This window comes from Asterias rubens, chromosome 11 (assembly GCF_902459465.1).
Source record: "Asterias rubens chromosome 11, eAstRub1.3, whole genome shotgun sequence".
NCBI lineage: Eukaryota > Metazoa > Echinodermata > Asteroidea > Forcipulatida > Asteriidae > Asterias > Asterias rubens.
In genome coordinates, this window is record NC_047072.1 from 7879024 (window position 1) to 7898189 (window position 19166).

At 40.6% G+C, this 19166-nt stretch overlaps 1 protein-coding gene across 5 annotated transcripts in view; it reads right to left on the bottom strand.

Annotated features, from left to right (window-relative positions):
• Positions 1–230: 230 nt before the first annotated feature.
• The window catches only part of LOC117296483 (adenylate kinase 9-like), a 45644-nt gene continuing 26708 nt past the window's right edge, over positions 231–19166 (bottom strand). For 4 of the 5 annotated variants that reach the window (XM_033779438.1, XM_033779440.1, XM_033779437.1 and 1 more), the window contains 16 exons: positions 18568–18822; positions 18077–18177; positions 17273–17485; positions 16402–16648; positions 15752–15801; positions 15372–15505; positions 14476–14764; positions 12318–12545; positions 11076–11294; positions 10197–10410; positions 9584–9785; positions 8702–8848; positions 7930–8147; positions 6667–7033; positions 5986–6302; positions 231–2204 (listed from right to left, as the gene is read on the bottom strand). In XM_033779438.1, coding sequence (XP_033635329.1) covers positions 1990–2204; positions 5986–6302; positions 6667–7033; positions 7930–8147; positions 8702–8848; positions 9584–9785; positions 10197–10410; positions 11076–11294; positions 12318–12545; positions 14476–14764; positions 15372–15505; positions 15752–15801; positions 16402–16648; positions 17273–17485; positions 18077–18177; positions 18568–18822 — 3416 coding nt within the window. In that variant the 3' untranslated portion in view covers positions 231–1989. Of the gene's footprint in view, positions 2205–5985; positions 6303–6666; positions 7034–7929; positions 8148–8701; positions 8849–9583; positions 9786–10196; positions 10411–11075; positions 11295–12317; positions 12546–14475; positions 14765–15371; positions 15506–15751; positions 15802–16401; positions 16649–17272; positions 17486–18076; positions 18178–18567; positions 18826–19166 lie in introns of all 5 variants that reach the window. The other variant, XM_033779439.1, reaches the window with a different exon arrangement.

The following is a 19166-nucleotide window of genomic DNA, read 5'->3' on the forward strand; positions in this document are numbered from 1 at the left end:
AATTTGAAGTTTCGCATTGGTAACGCAGGGAGTACATTTTTGATCAGATCCACTTGTCCATTAAAACACAAAGTTGTACTAACTGATAATTAAATTTGGAGATTGTCTATTACAGTTGAAACTATAAACCGTATACGAATAATTTTACAATGCAATTTTAAAATGCTGATTTATTTATATTGCCGAAATAACAGTGACAAAAAGAGTGTTTTTAGTTTGTAAAACGAAGTAATTTTATTAGGCACCTCAGGAAAGTTAGAAATAAACAACATCTTTACAAAGGTATTTTACAAATTAAATATGTAAGTTCTTAACAGCTATACAATATCATTTTTTTGAAAGTCAAATATAAGGCGCAAAACAGAAATTTTAACTATCAAATCATTTTGACTTTATTTACAAATATTTTACAAAAAAAGGAAAGCATTGAGATTTGGACGGAATCACTAAGAGTTAGATTGAATTTGGTACAAAATATAAATCACTTGAAACCTACAATCAAATAAAGACAACCAGAATTTGGAAGCAGATAATACAAGTCAAGTACATAAATGCATAAAGATAACGATGTTGTGACACTTATTTAAATGAAATACATTTTGCTAAAATGTTGTTGCTCAAAGCAAAGATACAACCTTGGTTATGGGGAAAAGCACAACAGTATAATTTTCAAAAAAGTTTTCAATTAATCAGTTTAGTCTATGAACAATCCCTTTTAAAAGGTGTTCAAAAACAGTAACTTGTTTTCTAAAAGTTTATTTCTCTTGTCTATATAAAGGCAAAAGAGATTATCTTTTGAAGCCCCAGTATCATCAATGACAGTAAAGCCTTCAAATATTATTCTCCTTAATATCTGTCATGTTCAGTATTCTGTATCATATCTTTAGGATGAAAATAAAAAAATTGAGGTTTAACAAAGACAAATTTACTAAAGCGGGATTTGAACCGATGACCTCTGGATTAGTGTGCCAGCGCTCCTGAGCTATCTAGTACAAAAATGATTAAACAGAAAACAATTTTCCTCACTCCGCCTCACTCTAGATAAAAAAAAGAAGCCTTTATTGATTTTCCTTAGGGGCTAATCCAGTCAAAACATGAAACGTAATCTTGTCCACGTAACGAAATACCCGCTCGAAGGAGGCTAAATACTTGTTCTCCGTTAAACTTCAATGATGTACTTAACAAGATAACTCTGATTGAATAACCACAGATTCTATTCACTTGTTATCTTATGCGGAAAGAGGACCCTGCTCTGAAGTGGAATATTTCATTAATAGTGGTCTGAGACGGTAGAATATCAATTTGCATTGATATTTACCGAGTAAAAAGAAACGAAGATACTAAACCGAAAAATTGTTTTCCTCACTAATAAATGTCAACGGAAGAATCATTTAAGCTTGAAGACCAACCAGTGACAGTTAAATAGCCTATGGGTGTCTTTTCACATTTCTAACGTGACATTCAGTTATTGAAAAATTCGAAAGCTTTATACAATTCTGACCACAAATGACCTCATCAATAGAGGGGGACATACAGCTCTAATCTTTGGGGTACTTTTTAATTATCCATTAGGTGTTCATTTTCTTTGCAAGCTGATTACAAAATCTGTTGAGGGTACACGTATGAAAAAACATTTGACATATGGAAGAGATTGAGTCATGGTTTTGGGATCTTGACAGGCCGAAAGATTTGTTATAATTCTATATCTGATAAGTTCTCTTTAAAAGGATGGTACAACATAGAAAATTAAAGTTTGTTTTAAAACTCAAAAATTAGCTTAACAGCTTTATCATAAATAGGCCATTCTGCTTTGTTGTTTTGAACTTGGCAACAGTCAGTAACACTAAAAGTCCCTAAAGTCAAAAAAGAATGATGTTCTGCTGAGAAGAATAGTTCTCAATCAAATGTTCAAGTATTTCAAAGTTTGGAGACGCTTAACCAATGTTGTACACTCCCTTATTCTCCCCCATCAGTATCTCACAGTCCTCCTCAGGACGCCAGAGTAGTCGCTGACGGCTCCCGCCCCTTCAGATTCAGGAACATGATCATCTTATGATCAAAATCGATGGGTCTGTCTTCGGGATGTCTGTAACGGCCGCCCATGTGGGATCCCAGGTAGCGGATCAGCTCGCAGTTCTCCTCAAACTGCTCGAGTTTGCGCCGGTACTTCTTGCGGACGTAGTCCGAGCTTCTAGGATTGTAAGCTGAATGGGAGAGGAGAGACAAAAAGATGATAAAAATCATTTACTTCATGAACTATGTTTCAAATCCGAGGCTCAGCTAAATGGAGTTCAGCCCTGGTCATTGCTTTAGTGCCCCTTCAAATGTTCCTCATAGAGGTACCCTTTAAAGCCATTGGACACTTTCAGTAAACAGTATTGTCCAAAGGCCCACACTTCGTGAATCACAACTTATATATAAAATAACAATTCTGTGAAAATTTAGGCTCAATCGGTCATCGGAAGCAGGAGAAAATAATGGGAAAACGCACCCTTGTTTCCTCACGTTTCGCTGTGCCATGACATGTGTTTAAAATAAATCTGTAATTCTCGATATATCGAGAATTGATAATTGTTTTACTGTTTTCTCAAAAAGTAAAGCATTTCATGGAAAAATATTTCAAGGGAAGTCTTTCACCATTACATTCTGTAAACCCTGTAAGTTATTTGTAAATCTGTGAACTTTTTTCTTTTGTTTCCGTTCCGAAAGTGTCCGATGGCTTTAAATAACACCAATTATAACATGTTCTTATGTAGTGCATTTCACAATTACTATCTCAATGCGCATTACATAAGTGCCCTGGTCATTGGCCAATAACATGCCTTTTTTCTCAGGGAGTATACAAACTGGGCAACCGTAGCGCCCCAAAGGCTTTTTTTAATACACAATATCAACCTTTACCCTCGCAGGTACAAAAAGAGCAATATGCCTGCACAAAGCAATAATGTACAAGACGTAAATCCTTACTTTGTGATCTGTGTACATAGTTTAGAAAATTAGATTTTAGCTTTTACAATCCAAGCAGATAGGCCTATGACACAGACAGTTATTACACAAGAAATTAAACTGTGCTGTTCGGCACAACATAAGTTTAACATTTTTAACAACGATCAATTTGCTTTCCCGACATTCAGCGCTTTAACGTATAACAAAGTTGATTGATTTGTTTGTTTTCTTTATCTAGGCCAAAGCTTGCTCAGAGAATTTTTTTTCTGGAAAGTTGCCATAGTGCGTAACCCCCCCCCCCCCCCCCAAAGTGAATGTATTTTCCTGGACATATTTTCCTGTATCGTCTGTTGAAACTGCAGAATATGCTGACACGGTTTAAGTTCCCACACATAAATCCACCGCCGTTCCCAGAGTGGAATCCATGCAGGTCATGCAAACCATGCATTGGGTTAAGCTGTGCCCCTCTGGGAAAACAACAGCATAAAGTTAACCCAAATCCAAACAGAAGTATAAATCGAAGATAAGGAGGTACTTTCTGAGTTCGATTTTGAGGGGGTGTCAGTGGTGCAAGGTTTGATTTATTTTTTTTTTCCCCACAAGAATCTAAAAATAAAAAGGTTTCTTTTGGTCCTGTTGCAGTGATTTCCCACCATTACCGGGAATGAAAATACCAGTGTTCATTATTAGAATGCAGTGTAGAATGCATCACTGGCATCTTCAACCAACCAATGATGATACAACTATACAGAAGAGGCCACCAGCGCGCAAGTTAAAGCCTGCGCCTTAAGTGAGCACGAGCATAACATAATTTCTGTTATCCCAGGTCGAAATTCTAGTTGAACCTAGTTAAACTGGGTTTAACTGGAACTAGTTGAAAACCAGTTGATAAACTAGTTAAACACAGTTAAAACCAGTTGGTTTAATATCCAGTTGAACCAGTTGACCCCAGTTAACTAGGTTCAACTGGAATTTTGACCTGGGATGGAGGGAAACCCCAGTACTGGATATGTACTATAACTGATAACGGATTGGTTAAAAGCATTTAAATATCAGGGGGGATTTCGCAAAAAGTTAAGACTAGTCATATCTTGAGTTCGGACTAGCCTTAAGTTTTTTTTATAACTAGTAGGACTAGTCCTAAGTAAGGACTATCTTTGTGAAAAAGACCCCTGGTGAGGCTCGTAGTAGTACCTTGTGTCAATTTCTTTTGAGTAGTTTTGGTTCTGAGAAGAACAGGTGGTTTGACAACTACTAAGATTTAAAGGAAATTGTTTTCCCGAAAAAGCATTTATGTACATTGTATTACACTGTAACAGGCTGTCACATTGTAGGCCAGCGCTCTCCTCATAAAAAGGAACACGTTGCTTTGGATCGGTCCAGTTGGTTATTGGAAATCATTTGTAACCGTTTGTTTTAAAATGCATATGGGTAGAAAGATGTTGTAAAAGTATAATATAATGAGCCACACAAACATGCCTCAAAATTGCACGGTTTTCCTTTTACCTCGTCGACTAACACGGTCGGCCATTTATGGGAGTCAAATTTTTGGCTCCCATAAATGGCCGCCCATGTTAGTTCGCACAGTAAAAGCAAAACCACGCTGTTTCGAGGCAAATTTGTGTGGATCGTTGTATTCTACTTTGAAAACATCTTTCCAACCATTATGCATTTTATAAAAAAAAACAATTACAAACGCTTTTTATAGACCAACTCGTCCGATCCCAGGCAACGTGTTCCTTTAAACAAAACCTGTGGGGCATTCTGAACTGAAATTATGGTAGTTCCTCCTAAGCACGCTCAATTGAAACAAGGTCCTCTGAATGTTTTTACTTTGGGGTTGGTGGTTATCCTTAATTTTAAAAGCCCCACTGAGCATTCTGAATGGTAGTATCTTCTCGCAGTGTTATCCCCGATGCAAATTTAACATCTGTTAAATCTTGGTGATTGTTGTGAATACGTCAAATCCCCCCCCCCCCACAGTTGTACTTTTATTTTGGAGTATCCAATCTATGACCCTACCTTTAAATAGCCAAAATGCCAAATGAAAAACAAACATTTTGCTTCTAAGCAATAAGAACTTATCCGAATCACAACTCGAGTTAATCACAACTAAAGTTAATCCAGACAAGCCTTGAGATTGATGGCTTTCTTGAGGTATTGGTACCCTTTGGGAATAATAACCATTGGTAGCAGTTTTTTATTGCTTTGCCAGTTTGACCTCTTGACCCTCTACCTTGGATATGGATTAGGAGTGGGCCCTGGATAGTTGCCAGCCGAGAGTGAGTCTTTCAACAGATGAAACATGAACATGTGTTCAACATCTTCTCTGTTTTTTTTTTTTTTATCTGGGTGAAGGTGGTCATAGAATGTGCCAGGTGAGAATTTTTTTTTAAAGGCAAGGTATACTTTTGGTGATTGTCAAAGCAGGCCTGGAGTTTCATCTTTAAGAGGGCAAGGCCATTTTTCATTTTGCAAAGAGCACTTCCATAGGAAAATCTTAAAGTCTATGGGGAAATTTTAAAGAGGCACCAAGGCCAAGACCAGGGCAACGAAGGCCATGGCCTCCGCAAACACCAAATAATAAACCTGTGGAAATTTTGGCTTTAATCAGTCATCAAAGTTGCAAGAAAATACCGGAAAAAAACTTGTTGCGATGATTTGTGTGCTTTCAGATGAATAAGAAGGGCCTTTATGTATGAGGCCTGTAACAACCTTTCTCTACCCATATTTTACATTTGTTATTATCTGTGTTTCAAAGAATCCCACTTTGTAATGTTTTCTTTGTTCTAGCTGGACACAATTCTTGTTATGTTTTATTGACATACTTCTTTGTATATGGAGAGGACAGTATCCGACAACATGTTTCTTTCTTTAAGGGAAATCATTTGGCTCCAACTGGTTCCACTCTTTTCCATTTTTTTAATTTTTTTTTATAAGAGCAGTGACCTTGATTGTTCACAGGTCAATGACATTTGACCCAATGCTGAACCATAAACCACTGAACCATGATTAAAGAAAATTTGATGAGTAACTTACATTTCAGATGGTAGGCCAGGTAAATCACGGCTGACCGTGACGCCGACAAAAACGGAAACTTTGGCTTGAAGCATCCGACCGACGTCAGAGCCTTAGTAATGGAAACAGAGAGGGCCTGCTCCATGTAGCCCAGCATTGGCAGGGAGGTGACCAGGAGGGGGTCTTTCTTCGGGGGTAGCTTGTGCGGCAGCTTCAGGTTGTAGTAGCGCTCTGGGTGGCGTAGGAACTTCTGGAGTTTGCCTTCGTCGACGAAGCAGTAGAGGTTCTGTCTGTACTCTACTAGAAGGTCAGTGTTGCCTGGGATGATAGCTTCGTACCTTGGGGGAGGGAATGAATGGATCAAGGAAAGTTAGCGATCGAATTCTGATGTTGCTGAGTTAGTAGTTTGCATTTGATGTAAGTGTAATTCTTATAGTGAAATAATTAAGAAGGAACTATACATAAATAGTAAACTTGCGGGTACAACCATGTGTAAATCTCTTATCAGGAAGTGTTGGCTCTGAAAAGAGCCGGTGTGGTCTTGGCATTTCGAACTTCAGGAGAAACTCTACACATGGTTGTACCCGCAAGTTTACTAATCACTTATAGTTCCTTCTTGTTTCTCCACACCATGCAAAGCTTCAAACATTAATTAATGAAATAATTGATTGCCACCCCATGATTATAAGAAATGGGTCCTACCTGAGTTTACCGTCCAGGTATGTGACAGGGCAGTACCCCTGTAGCTCCAGCTGCATGGGGAACATCGTCTTCACCTCCATGGGTGACCTCCTCCTCGGGAGGTGCTCAGGTGAGGGTAGGGCTCTCGGGGCCAGTGGGGGAACGAACTGCTCCGGGCTGGCCAGGAACTCCTCCAGCTTGGCCTGGTCTTCCATCTTGTAATAGCGCCCTCTGAACTCGGCCGCGTATTCCATGGTTGGATTGACGGAGCAGTCGACAAGCTCTCCTTCCTTAGCGAGACTGACCGGGCAGTATTGGCCAAAGTCACCGAGGCGGGCTAGAAACTCTTTGGGAGTGATGCACATCTCGGCTATTGAAGCTGCCTTGCCTGGAGACACAGAATGATAAAAAAGGGCTCAAAGGTCAAATTGAGCTTTGTGATGCACTCTTTTTCTTATCAATATAACAGCATTAGACAGCCAAAAAACAATTGATCACTAGCCTACATTAGTTCATCCCACGTGACCGTGTTTCAGCCAACCAGAATACAGAACAAGCAAGAGGTGTGTTATAACTACACATATTATAAAACTTTAGTCTTCTTGAAAAGCGTTTTACAGTGTGCATGTTTGGGGAAGGTGTACTAGGGTAACGGGGGAGGGGCAAAGACAATTTCTTCAGGACAAAACAGACACGATATTTGGTCCTTGGGAAAAAAGTATAATATTTGATCAAGTACAAGGAGTGACCTACATGTACACAATGTGGAGGCTTTAAAGCCATGGGACACTTTCAGTAAACAGTATTGTCCAAAGGCCCACACTTCGTGTATCACAACTTCTATATAAAATATCAAACCTGTGAAAATTGAGGCTCAATCGGTCATCGGAGTCGGGAGAAAATAACGGAAAAACCGACCCTTGTTTCCGCACGTTTCGCCGTGTCATGACATGTGTTTACTATAAATCCGTAATTCTTGATAATTGTTTTAACGTTTTCTCAAAAAATGAAGCATTTCATGGAATAATATTTCAAGAGAAGTCTTTTACCATTACCTTCTGTCAACCCTGTAAGTTACTTGTAAATCTGTGAACTTTTACTTTTGTTTCTGTTCCGAAAGTGTATAATGGCTTTAATGGACTTTTTAGGCCTTATTAATAACAGTTTAACTGAATTTTCTGCGGGGGAAAAAAAAATGGAAAGGAGACTAAAGTAGGAAGAATATTATGCCTGACAAAAAATGCCCCCCCCCCCCCCAACTACCAAAAGTGATCCATTCCTTACCTTCTGATATCCTCTGTAGGTATTCCTGGATGTGTCTGACGGTCCTCTTGCCCTCCTGACACGCCCGGTTCCACACCCACCACTTAGACCTCTCTCCGTCTAGGAGTACCCAGTTGCGATGCTGTTCCTTGTACCACTCTCGCACCCCTGTGATCTCCTTCTGCCAGGAGGCGATGCGTATGGCTAGGATCTGAGCGCTGTCATGAAGCGGCAGAATCCTGGGGGAGGAAGGGAGTCAAATGAAATGTCAAACTCTTAAAGAACAGTTGTTACATCAAGCAAATAATATTGTTAAACAATTGTCTGCTAAGCAGAAATGAGCAAAAATAAATAACAATTATTATTTATAAAAACTTAATTTGGACAAAATGGGGGTTCCAGACATGAGCTAGTACTTTTCTGTTGCTCAAACACAAACAAATGCTTACTTTTAACCAACAAACAAACGCTTACTGTTAACCGACAACAATGATAGATTGAACTTAAATGGCCTCTGTACCACAGCCCAGGCCAAATTTCATACTGCTTAGCAAAAAAAAAGTAGGGCATCAAGCATAAATTAAGCGTTATGGAAGATGTACTGGTTACCTGTTACTGCCAAGCAAGATGTCTGTGCTTAGCAAGTTTTTTTTGTGCTTACAGGCCTTATGATATTGGGTCTGGATGTACTGCCTTCTTGTTCAACCTTAGTTGTGTAACCTGTACCTCCCCTCTCAAACACCCCAAAACTGGAAATCTTCCTGTCTGTCTGTTTGTCTTTCCATCCGTTTACCTGTCTGCTGATTTCTTGTCTTTCATGCCTCTGATCATGAGCTCACGGCTGTCAACTTGGAGCTCAATCACACAGACCGGTATGATGCAGTGCTCTGTCATCAAGTCCACTTGACGTTTGGTGATGGGGTATCCATCCAGGACGAAGCTACATGGAAAAGAAGAAACAATTCATGTTTTAATTATAGGCTTCATGGATAGAAAGTACACATTTGGTTTTTGGAACTGTTTGATATTTTAAAATCCTACATGTATACAGATGTAGGTGTACACACCAATCTACATGTAACATGGGATTCGAACTGCCTCTAGCCACCGGCAATCTCAGTGGTCTAGTTGGTATGACAATGTTCTAGAGTTGCAAAGGTCATTGGTTTGAATCTCACCCGAGTAATATGCCTGTGACTTTTTTTGTTCACAGAGCTCGGGTAAGTACTGAGTACACAGTGCTTACACACATCGGTGTATATGGGTAAAAAACAAAATGAATTCATGTAGCATGCAAACATTTCATTTCAAAACTTCATGGCCGAAAAATACAGATCTGTTACGTCGACGCAGGAATCTCCAATACATGTAGGATTACACAATCTGAGATACCTCAAATGTTGCTTCAAATCCAACCGGGTAAACTATGTGGATTGGGTTTTCAGTCCTTACCTGACAAAGTGGATCGTCCCAAGAATCATTATCTGGGGTTTTCCTCCATCTAAAAAGTTGGCTAGTACAATGATTAACTTTGCTTTTCTGAGAGTTCTTGGCTTCCCAACCAGAATTAATAAATGAAAACAATTAAGTGGACAAATAATGGATGACGGGTGGCGTGCATTCCACCAAAAAACCGACACAAAACTGTGGAATACAAAAATGTATTGGCCCTTACCCCCTGGTGTTGGCCCTCATATCCAGTAGAGACAGCTCCAGTGCCTGTACAGCCAGTTCATCGGGCACGGTCTGTCCGGTCTGTAGGTGAGTGTTCAGCTGGGTGGCAAGCTCCGTCTTAGATTGCTGGTTCAGAACGAAACGGATGGCTTCCCCGATGGAGAGTCTGACCATGCCGTACTCGGAGACGAAACGGTTTGCCACTACAAAGAAAGAAGAGTTGGTGTATTGTTGGTCTGAGAATATATGACAAATTTTTTTCCTTTTTTTTTTCTTTTTTCGGAAAGTGCTCTTTGCAAAATACAGTCAACTTCACAATCAAACTTGTCTTTAAAGGGAAGGTACACATTTGGTAATAACTCAAAACAAATATTAACTTAAAAACTGACTTGGTAACGAGCATTGGAGAGCTGTTGATAGTATAAAACATTGTGAGAAACGGCTCCCTGCTGCCTGTTTTGTCAACTTAGAAAATGGCAGCCTGCGCACATGCCGGGGCGCATATTTAGGCCAGTGCGCCCTCTAGTTCTTATATATAACTCTATGGTACCAATCTATGACCCTACCTTTAAAGATAACCAATTTTACAGCGTGAAATCTACTTGTTTACTTACGAGCAGTCTTGCCAGATTTGGGTGGGCCCAGTATGGCCATTCTGATGGGAACTACAGGTTTAGGCGACGGCTGTTTCATGTACTTCAATGGATGCATGATGAAGTCTTCCCTTGCTTGAGGGTTGCTGATGAAGTACACATGCTGACGGTATACGGCCGGGAAGGATGGGTAGCCTGGGCCTTGCATTGGCTGGATGCAGTCCCCTGACAAGAGCTGGGGAAAGAGAAGACAGATAAAAAAATTCTTTGGAATTGATTACATTAGATAAATCATTAAATAAATTTAAACAAATGTTTGGTTCATTTGGTGCTCCTCAAGGCAGGGCACATTTTTCCTTGCCCCCCCTCCCCCAAGTGGGGCGTATTCCATGGTTTTAATTTGTTGGTCGTCGCCTTTGTATTTTTGTATTTTTGTATTTTTTATTTTTTGATGGTTGTAAATTTCTCTGTGTAATTTGTACCGTTTATCTTTTTATGGTTCTTCCTTTCTTGTTACCATTTTATCTCCTTTCAGTGTTTTTATTGTATGATGCACACTGGAAAACAATTTTCATGTTTTTTAACGTGACGTTTATAATAAATAATAATAATAATAATAATAAGGCGGAGCACATCCCCATTTCCCCCACTAAGGCAAGGCACATTCCCCATCCCCCAAGAGCAAGGCCAGTGCATATTGGGGCTGGCACACTCCCCTCCCCTCAAAGGCCTGGAACATTCTCAATTGCTCCCTATAGGGCAGGGTACATTCCCCCTTGCCCCCAAGGCAGGGCCGTATTGTCCTTTTCCCCCAAGAAGCGGCAAGGAGGGAGGGACACATTCCCCCTTGCCCCCCTGGTGACACCACTGTTATGCCTCCTCGCCGTTACTCATCCTCACCTGTACAGGACACCATCGGCCGAAGCGGCTGGGATGCTTGTATCCAATCTGAAGCATCTTCTTAGCAATGTGCTCCTTGGTTGGGTACACCTTCTCAAAGAGACTCTCCCTACAGTCTACGATGGGCTTGAGGTTCTGCTCTAGGGTGTAGCGGACGATGGGCGGCTTACGGCCGCCGTTCAGCTCAATCCTGGGGATGAGGAGCTCCTCAAGAGTTTCCTGGGAGAAGCAAAGAGAAATTGTTTAGAAACATTAACAGCACCTGTGGTTTACATAAACTCTTTTGCTTAAGGTACCATAATTCTAACATGTTCCCACATACCTTGCAGTAAATACTGTATGCTACAGCGCCAGGAGCGTCACTGAGTGACGGATATCGCGCTATACAAAAAGCCACTATTACTATTATTGTTACTTGCAGCAGTACATGTAGCTCCATGGATTGGTCTCTTTATGTACACAGGTCCGAATCAATAGAACTGCTAAGCACAAAAAGTAGCTAGGAACAACACAAATACGCTTACAAGAACAACGCTACCAACCAAACTACCATGTGACTCGTATCCTTCTCATTTCTGCTTTAGAAAGGAATTGTCAAGTAACATTTTCTGCTTAAGCAGCTCGATGAAATTGGACCCTGGACTCATATGGATAATGTCAGAGCAACATTAACTTCATACAAGAAGCCACTTAATATTATCGTGATGTTACCACAAACTAAAGTTTCTCATCCTACAGCTTTTAATCTGTTTGTTTTAATGTCCTCTTCTATTCTTTAAAGGCAGTGGACACTATTGCATTGGTTATTACTCAAAATAATTATTAGCATGAAACCGTACTTGGTAATGAGTAATGGGGAGAGGTTGATAGTATAAAACATTGTGAGAAACGGCTCCCTCTGAATTAATATAGTTTTCGAGAAAGAAGTAATTTTCTGCGAATTTGATTTCAAGACCTCAGATTTAGAATTTGAGGTCTCGAAATGAAGCATCTGAAAGCACACAACTTCGTGTGACAAGGTGTTTTTTTCCTTTCATTATCATCTCGCAACTTCGACAACCAATTGAGCTCAAATTTTCACAGGTTTGTTATTTTATGCATATGATGAGCAAGATACACCAAGTGAGATGACTGGTCTTTAACAATTACCAATAGTGTCCAGGGTCTTTAAACACAATTCTGTTGTTGATTGTGAAGCGCTGTGCTCTTTGCAGAGCGACAAACGTATTATTTTTGACCAACCTGTACAGAAGCCAGTTTGTTAGTGTCATCATCGTACACTTCTCCGATCTCATTCTTAAGTCTGTCCACAGCGTCGTCTTCCTGCTCCTCCTCCTCCTCTTCTTCTTCCTCCTCCTCCTCAAACTCCTCTGCCAGCAGCGCCTCAATATCCTCCTCCTCCTCCTCATCTTCTTGCTCCTCTTCCGAGTGCTCTGAGTCGTCACTGTCTCTGTCTGCGGCACGCTGGGCCTGGGTTTTGGAATGAAAAGGGGTATGTACATGCAGTTATACATTGAAGGCACTGGACACTATTGGTGCTTAGTCAAAATAATTTTTGGCATAAAATCTTATTTGGTAACGAGTAATGGGGAGCTGTTGATAGTATAAAACATTGTGAGAAACGGCTCCCTATGAAGTAATAATGTAGTTTTTGAGAAAGAAGTAATTTCTCAGTAAAATATTTGATTCGATTTCAAGACCTCAGCTGAGGTCTCAAAATCAAGCATCTGAAAGCACACAACTTTGGTACAACAAGGGTGTTTTCTCTTCCATGATTCTCTCGCAACTTCGACGACTAATTAAGTTCAAATTTTCACAGATTTGTTATTTTGTGCGTATGTTGAGATGCACCAAATGAGAAGACTGGTCTTTGACAATTACCAGAGGTGTCCAGTGTCTTTAACATTGACCGCTTCAAAGATGAAGTTGCAAGATATTAAGCGTATTCAACCCTGTGTGTGGTCTCAACCGCGGGTCCAACATTATACTTAAAACCTGTAAAACGGGTGTATTTGTGGGGAAAGAATGAGATTGAAGAAATGCAGCAGTTATGTGCGAATTGATCAACCCAAATATGTTTGATGATCAGTGAGTGGATAGTGAAAAACTGTTGTGTCACTCTTTAATCGTGGGACAGTTAGTCCATTCTGATTGGTCGAGAGGAAATCATGTGGCTATGTTCAAACGTGCGTACATAAACATTGAGTGTTTAAACATGGCCCGACATTGACAGAAATGCAATGCAGACTTGAGGTGAGTGTAGGCTAAACTGTCAGATTTATTCTCAACTTTTAAAGGTTTTTGATGTTTTTACCAGAGACGTTGGCATAGGAGGTCACAGAGACCGACCAACGCAGTCTTTGCAGATGAGTGAGTGAGTGAGTTTCAACACGCGTGTCGTGTAAAGGCAATATTTCCGATACGTCGGTTGCCAGAGCTGCCAACATTTTCATCTTGAAATCAGGGAGATTTTGTACAACAATTCAGGGAGCTGTTTAGAATTACATTCAACACAACAGGGAACAACTTTCCTTAATCAGGGAGATTGACAAATTTTTCATCAGAAGATCATAAAAATGGTTTATTTTCAGGGAACCATCTGCAGAATCAGGGAAAGTTGTTAGCTCTGCGGTGCACAGACACGATATTGTAACACTTGTTGATGCAATGCTTAATATTGTGTGGAAGCAAATCACATGTGATAAAAAGTGTGCCTTGAAAGAGCTGATGGTGAGCTGTTGTTTCTGACATGTACCTACCTTAAGAATAGCCTGATGCGATATCAGATATAGGGAGGGTGGAAATAGACAACAAATTAGCTAAAACTTATGAAAAACAAAATCAGAAAACCCTGACAACTAACAATACTTGTTATCGGTAACACCATGTAATGACTATCTCTAAATGAGTTGGGGTGGTTCTGAAAAGAACCATTGGTTAACTCGACGTTTCGATCAGTGTGCTCTGATCGTCTTCTGGAGAATGCTGGACTCTGATGCTGCATGCTGCTTAAGTACTTGGCGGCGCAACGTCGAGTTCAACTTCCCGCCTGTATTCCCCGCCTTCGTGCATCACCAAGCTAATCCGCCGCCCAGTACTTAAGCAGCATGCAGCATCAGACGATCAGAGCATACTGATCGAAACGTCGAGTTAACCAACGGTTCTTTTCAGAACCACCCCAACTCATTTAGAGATAGTCATTACATGGTGTTACCATGTATCTTATTTCCACCATGCAAAATTTCAAATCCTACTAATACTTGTTCTAATTTAAAAGAAGTGGGCTTATTTATAGGGGTTCAGAGGCTTCAGTGTAGAGTCGGTCAAGGCTCTGATTGGTTCCCCTGAAGGGAGACCTGTCCAGGGCTAATGTGTGGGTTGCCCATTGGTTTTGACTTACAGCTTTCTCCGCTTTCCTTTCCGCCACTTCTGCAACCAGCTCCAGCCTCCGCTTATTGATGATTGTGTCTCTCTCCTTCTTCTTCCGCAACTTGCGACGCTCTTTCCTCGCCAGACGACGATCTCGCTTCTGCTTCCATTTGTCCAACTTTGGCGGCAGGAGGCGGGTTTGGATGTCCGTGTCTTCAACGGCGAGGGTGATGGCGGCGTCTGGGTAGAGGCCACGCTCGGCCAGGAATTGGGCCTCTTCGACGGTGCGGGGGAAACCTTCTAGAATGAAACCTGTAGACCTGGGGACAAATTTAGAAAAAATTGTAAAGAAAGTAAGTAAGGTTTGCGGTGAGACCATGTAAAAGCTCTTTGTGAGTAGTGTTGGCTCTGAGAAGATTCGATTTGTACTGCTGGGCGTGTAGTGAATGTGAAGAGAATTAGGAAATGTTTATCAAATAGAAAACACACTACACACACCGTTTGTGTAGGCACCTTGATTGGTTTTCTGAAGAAGTGCGCATTATAAATCCATATTATTATTATGTTGCATCAATATTTGAAAACAAAATGACACATTTTAACGAGTCCTAACATTCAAATACGTAACATTCAACTAATTGCTGTAACCAGAGGGAGGCGGGGAGGTTGCTCAAAACCTTGCTCCCTTTTGCCCCACCAAATGAGATAAAAATGTACAAAAATGCCCAAGTAAATGGTATGATACATCACAAAAGAAGAAAATGTCTAGCTTTGTGACTGCACCTTAACAATTCCCCCCCCCCCAAATTAAGTGCACGAGACATGCACTGTCTACTTTTCTTAGCAATAAGCTTTATTTGGCAATACTTTTCATCCCAATCGCTCTTAAGAAACTTAGACCCGATTGGACAGAGTAAATCAACCTACTTAAATGGTTCTGTATTCCACCAATCAGGGACTATCTTATCCAGAGTGTCAGGGGTCAAGGATTCTTCCTCCATCAGGTTCCCTTTAATGTTCTCCTCTTCCTCTGTCCATTCAACTTCAGGTTCCTCTTCCGGCTGAAATAAGACGGAAAACAAAATCACAACATTTGCATCAATGTCTTTGTTTGTCTACCTATTGAAATTAAGGTATTTTTTAATTCTGATTTAAAATAATGGCAGACTTGTCACTGAATTCTGTGCAAAAAATGACATCGTGCACGAGCAGTTTTTTAATTTCTTGCAGAGCACAACTTTCTGTTTCTTGTTCTATAAATGTTTGCTTGTTATTTCTTGAAAATTTAGATTCTTGGTGTAGCGTACCTCTTCAGTTGCTTCATTTGCTTCAGCAGCTGTAGTCTCCTCACCTTCACCTGTGTGGAATACATAACATGAATCACTATGCAATCACAAGCTGGTGCAGATCATTTGTACATAACTTGTATCTTTTTAAAGGTGCTCATCCCTAGTGTCACCACTTCCCACAATATTATATTGACCCCTTGCACGCGTGTCACACGCGGCGACTGATGCCACGCTTCCCATGTTGGTGGGCAAGTAAGGTTTACGTGTATTAACGCCGCGTCGCCTAAAACGCGCACTTCACTGCATAACGCACAGCATACTCAATGCATAGAGTTGTATATGAAAACGCACAGTGAAATTGCCTACCAATATGGCGCATTCAAGATTTTTCTGATGATGACGTCAGGTGAAATGAGTCAATAAAAAGAATTAATGAGTGATGACCCCGAGAAAACTAAATAAAATACGACAGAAGAAATGACTACATGAGACCATGTTGAATTGAGATAATATATTAACAACCAAAAATTATTTACAATTATGTACAACATTCAGTGGGTTTATTTGAATTAAACTTCGCGCTCTAGTAAATTTTCTTTGTTCAACCAAAATTGAAATAATATTTGCTCAAAATTAATGTTGAATGTTTCTTGAATATATGTACAGACCTGCAGCCTCAGCGGCAGCTTGTTCGGCAGCTGCTTCAGCAGCTTCTTCTTCTGGGTCACTATCCGGCTCTTCCTCTTCCTCCTCAAACTCCGGACCGATCTTCTTCTTGGTCTTAGCGATGACCAGTTCCTGGAGGCGCTCCTTGAAGCTGATATGAAAGATGCCCAGTTTCTCTGCCAGATAGCGACCGTGGAGGGACTTGCCCGCACCGCGGGGACCAAGGACGATTAAGCGTACTGGTGGAGACTGTAAAAAAAGAGAAACCTTCAATTAGAAACCTTCCTTTTTTGCTTTTGAAACCAAAGGCATTTAGGTCAGCCTTAGCTAACATTACAGTGCCTCACAAATCAAGAAATCTTTTGAACTTTTATCAACATTCTTTCAATATGTTTTGACTGAAAAGCAAACAACTAAATACTAAGCGGGGACCAAGGACAATTAGGCGCACTTGTGGAGACTGTAAGAAAAGAAAATGGAACATTCTTATTCAACTAGAGGAATATGAAGCCAAAGGCATTGGGTCACCATTAGCCAACATTACAGCGCTCATGATTCAAGAGATGTTTTCAACTTTCATTATTTTCAAGGGATTTTTTCAACTTTCATCACCAGCATTTCAAGTTGTTTCTACTTTTGGCAATACTTTTCTGTGCTTAGCAAGTATTTGTGCTTACAGGCTTTATGGAAGTGAGCCCAGATGACAACTTGGCTGGTGGGCAACTCATAGTGCCGAGAGAGTTGCTGAGATAATTTGCTATTCTGGTAGTCAACTCCGAGCGGTTGCCAAAGATTTGTCTTTTTAAAGATCTCTAAAATTATAATTTTGTACCCAAGAAAACCCCCCACCCCTTTTTCAACCGGGGTCCTCACCTTAAAAGGGTTCCCTTTAGCCGCATACAGTGTTGGTTCTGAGATGAATTTATCTCTGGCCTCTGTGCTGGAGAAGTAGTACACCTTCTCTCTGTACTTGGCACCGATCTCTGGATTTCCCGGCCACAGGACGTAGTTCTCCTTGTACGCGACCGGACAGAAATGCTTGGTGTCGCCAAACTGCTTCCTCTTATTCTTCATCATCTCTTCATCCTGGAGGAAATAAGAATCGTGGGAATTGTTATCATTGTGTGTTACAGCGTCATGTCAGGGATCAAATTTAGAGGAAATATCCCCCGAGTTTTGGAATTTACAGAGCTTAGGAACAATATCCCAAGCATTAGAGGAGAAGATCAAAGAGACACGATTTCTTTGTATGTAAACAAAAATAATCCCAGGTGATTGTCTTCACCATGCTTGTTTTAAAAAATTTTTTAATGAGGTATCTCCAAACTCACAAGGCCGAACGGCCACTTGAGGGCTACACTACTGATTTGGTCTGCTGATCCTAAACAAATGTCACCAGGTGCACATTGTCACCTACTCCTGGGGCTGAAACAGGGTTACCCCCAGAATGCACTTCCTTCCCAGATTTTCGAAAGCATTAATGGTTAAGTATCTTGCTCAAGGGCACAAGTGTCCTGATAAGGGCTCAAACCCAAACTCTCCTGCTGACATCACAAAAGCTTGGGTCCGTTGAACTAGATCGCTCAGCCATGAAACGCCACACGCCGACTTTAAAAAGTTTGAATTCACAGAGAAGTCTGAAACTCATCTCTGCACTAAGACAAATAACTTCCTTACCTCCTCTTCTTCCATTTCATCATCTTCTTCTGCCTCTGCGTCCTCCTCTTCTTCATCAAGGTCAATGCTGGTGTACTCCCACGGACGGTAAGTAAATGGTTCTGTATCACACCAGAAAATAAACGATCAAAATGTTGACCCACAAACCTTCCCCCTAAAAACTGTCACCAAAATAAAATAATTATTGTTCAAACTTTCATGAAAGTATAAACACATTGTAATACAAAATTGCCCTTCCATGTCAAAACAGCCCAACTTGAAAAAAAATTAAGAGAAACATACAGAGGGTCTGAGAGGTGGAGACAAAGAAAGAAAAACAACACAAACCCCAGTGCCGTGAATTTGTGCATCAATGGTGAAATTATTTCCATATTTTTTGGTTGTTTTCCCCACTTCTTGAAAACTGCTGTTGAAAACAATGAACACTCTTCTACATGTACAATCACAACTTTCTTTCCCCATTCTAAACTTGACGCCAAAAATTCACTTACGTTCTACAGATTTATGAGACTCCTTCAACAGGCTCTCCACTTCCTGGCCCTCAATCTCGACCAAGATAGGCTCGACATTCAACATCCCGGTCACCAGCGCCTGGACTGACGGCCACTCCCTCTCAAAATCATTCCGTAGCTCCTTGAACTGGGTGGTCTCTAGCCCCTCGGGGGGTAAGGGGTCCTCGACGGGCGGAGCGGGCTCAATGTGCTCCTCCTCCTCTTCCTGGGCGTGTTCCTCTTCGGCTTCTTTGCCTGCTTAGAAGGATATGAGGGGATAAAGGTGGATCAGCTAATGTCTGTTGGGATAAATTAATTTGGTGGGGTTTCTGCTTATGAATTATTAACAAAATCAAACTAAGGCGATTTGTCAAGGTAATGCCTAAATAAAGATACTTATAGCGTAGTAGAAACAAGGCAAATATCATAAGTATCTTTATAATTTTGACTATAGCATATACGCTGACAAAAACCAATCCGTGACCTTACCTTCAACACAAAACTTTCTTAAACAACATGTTAGGAAACATCGTTGTAGCTTTAAGGAACGACCAGATTTGGTTTTATTGATTTCTTTTTCTAAGAAAAGAACACTGCTC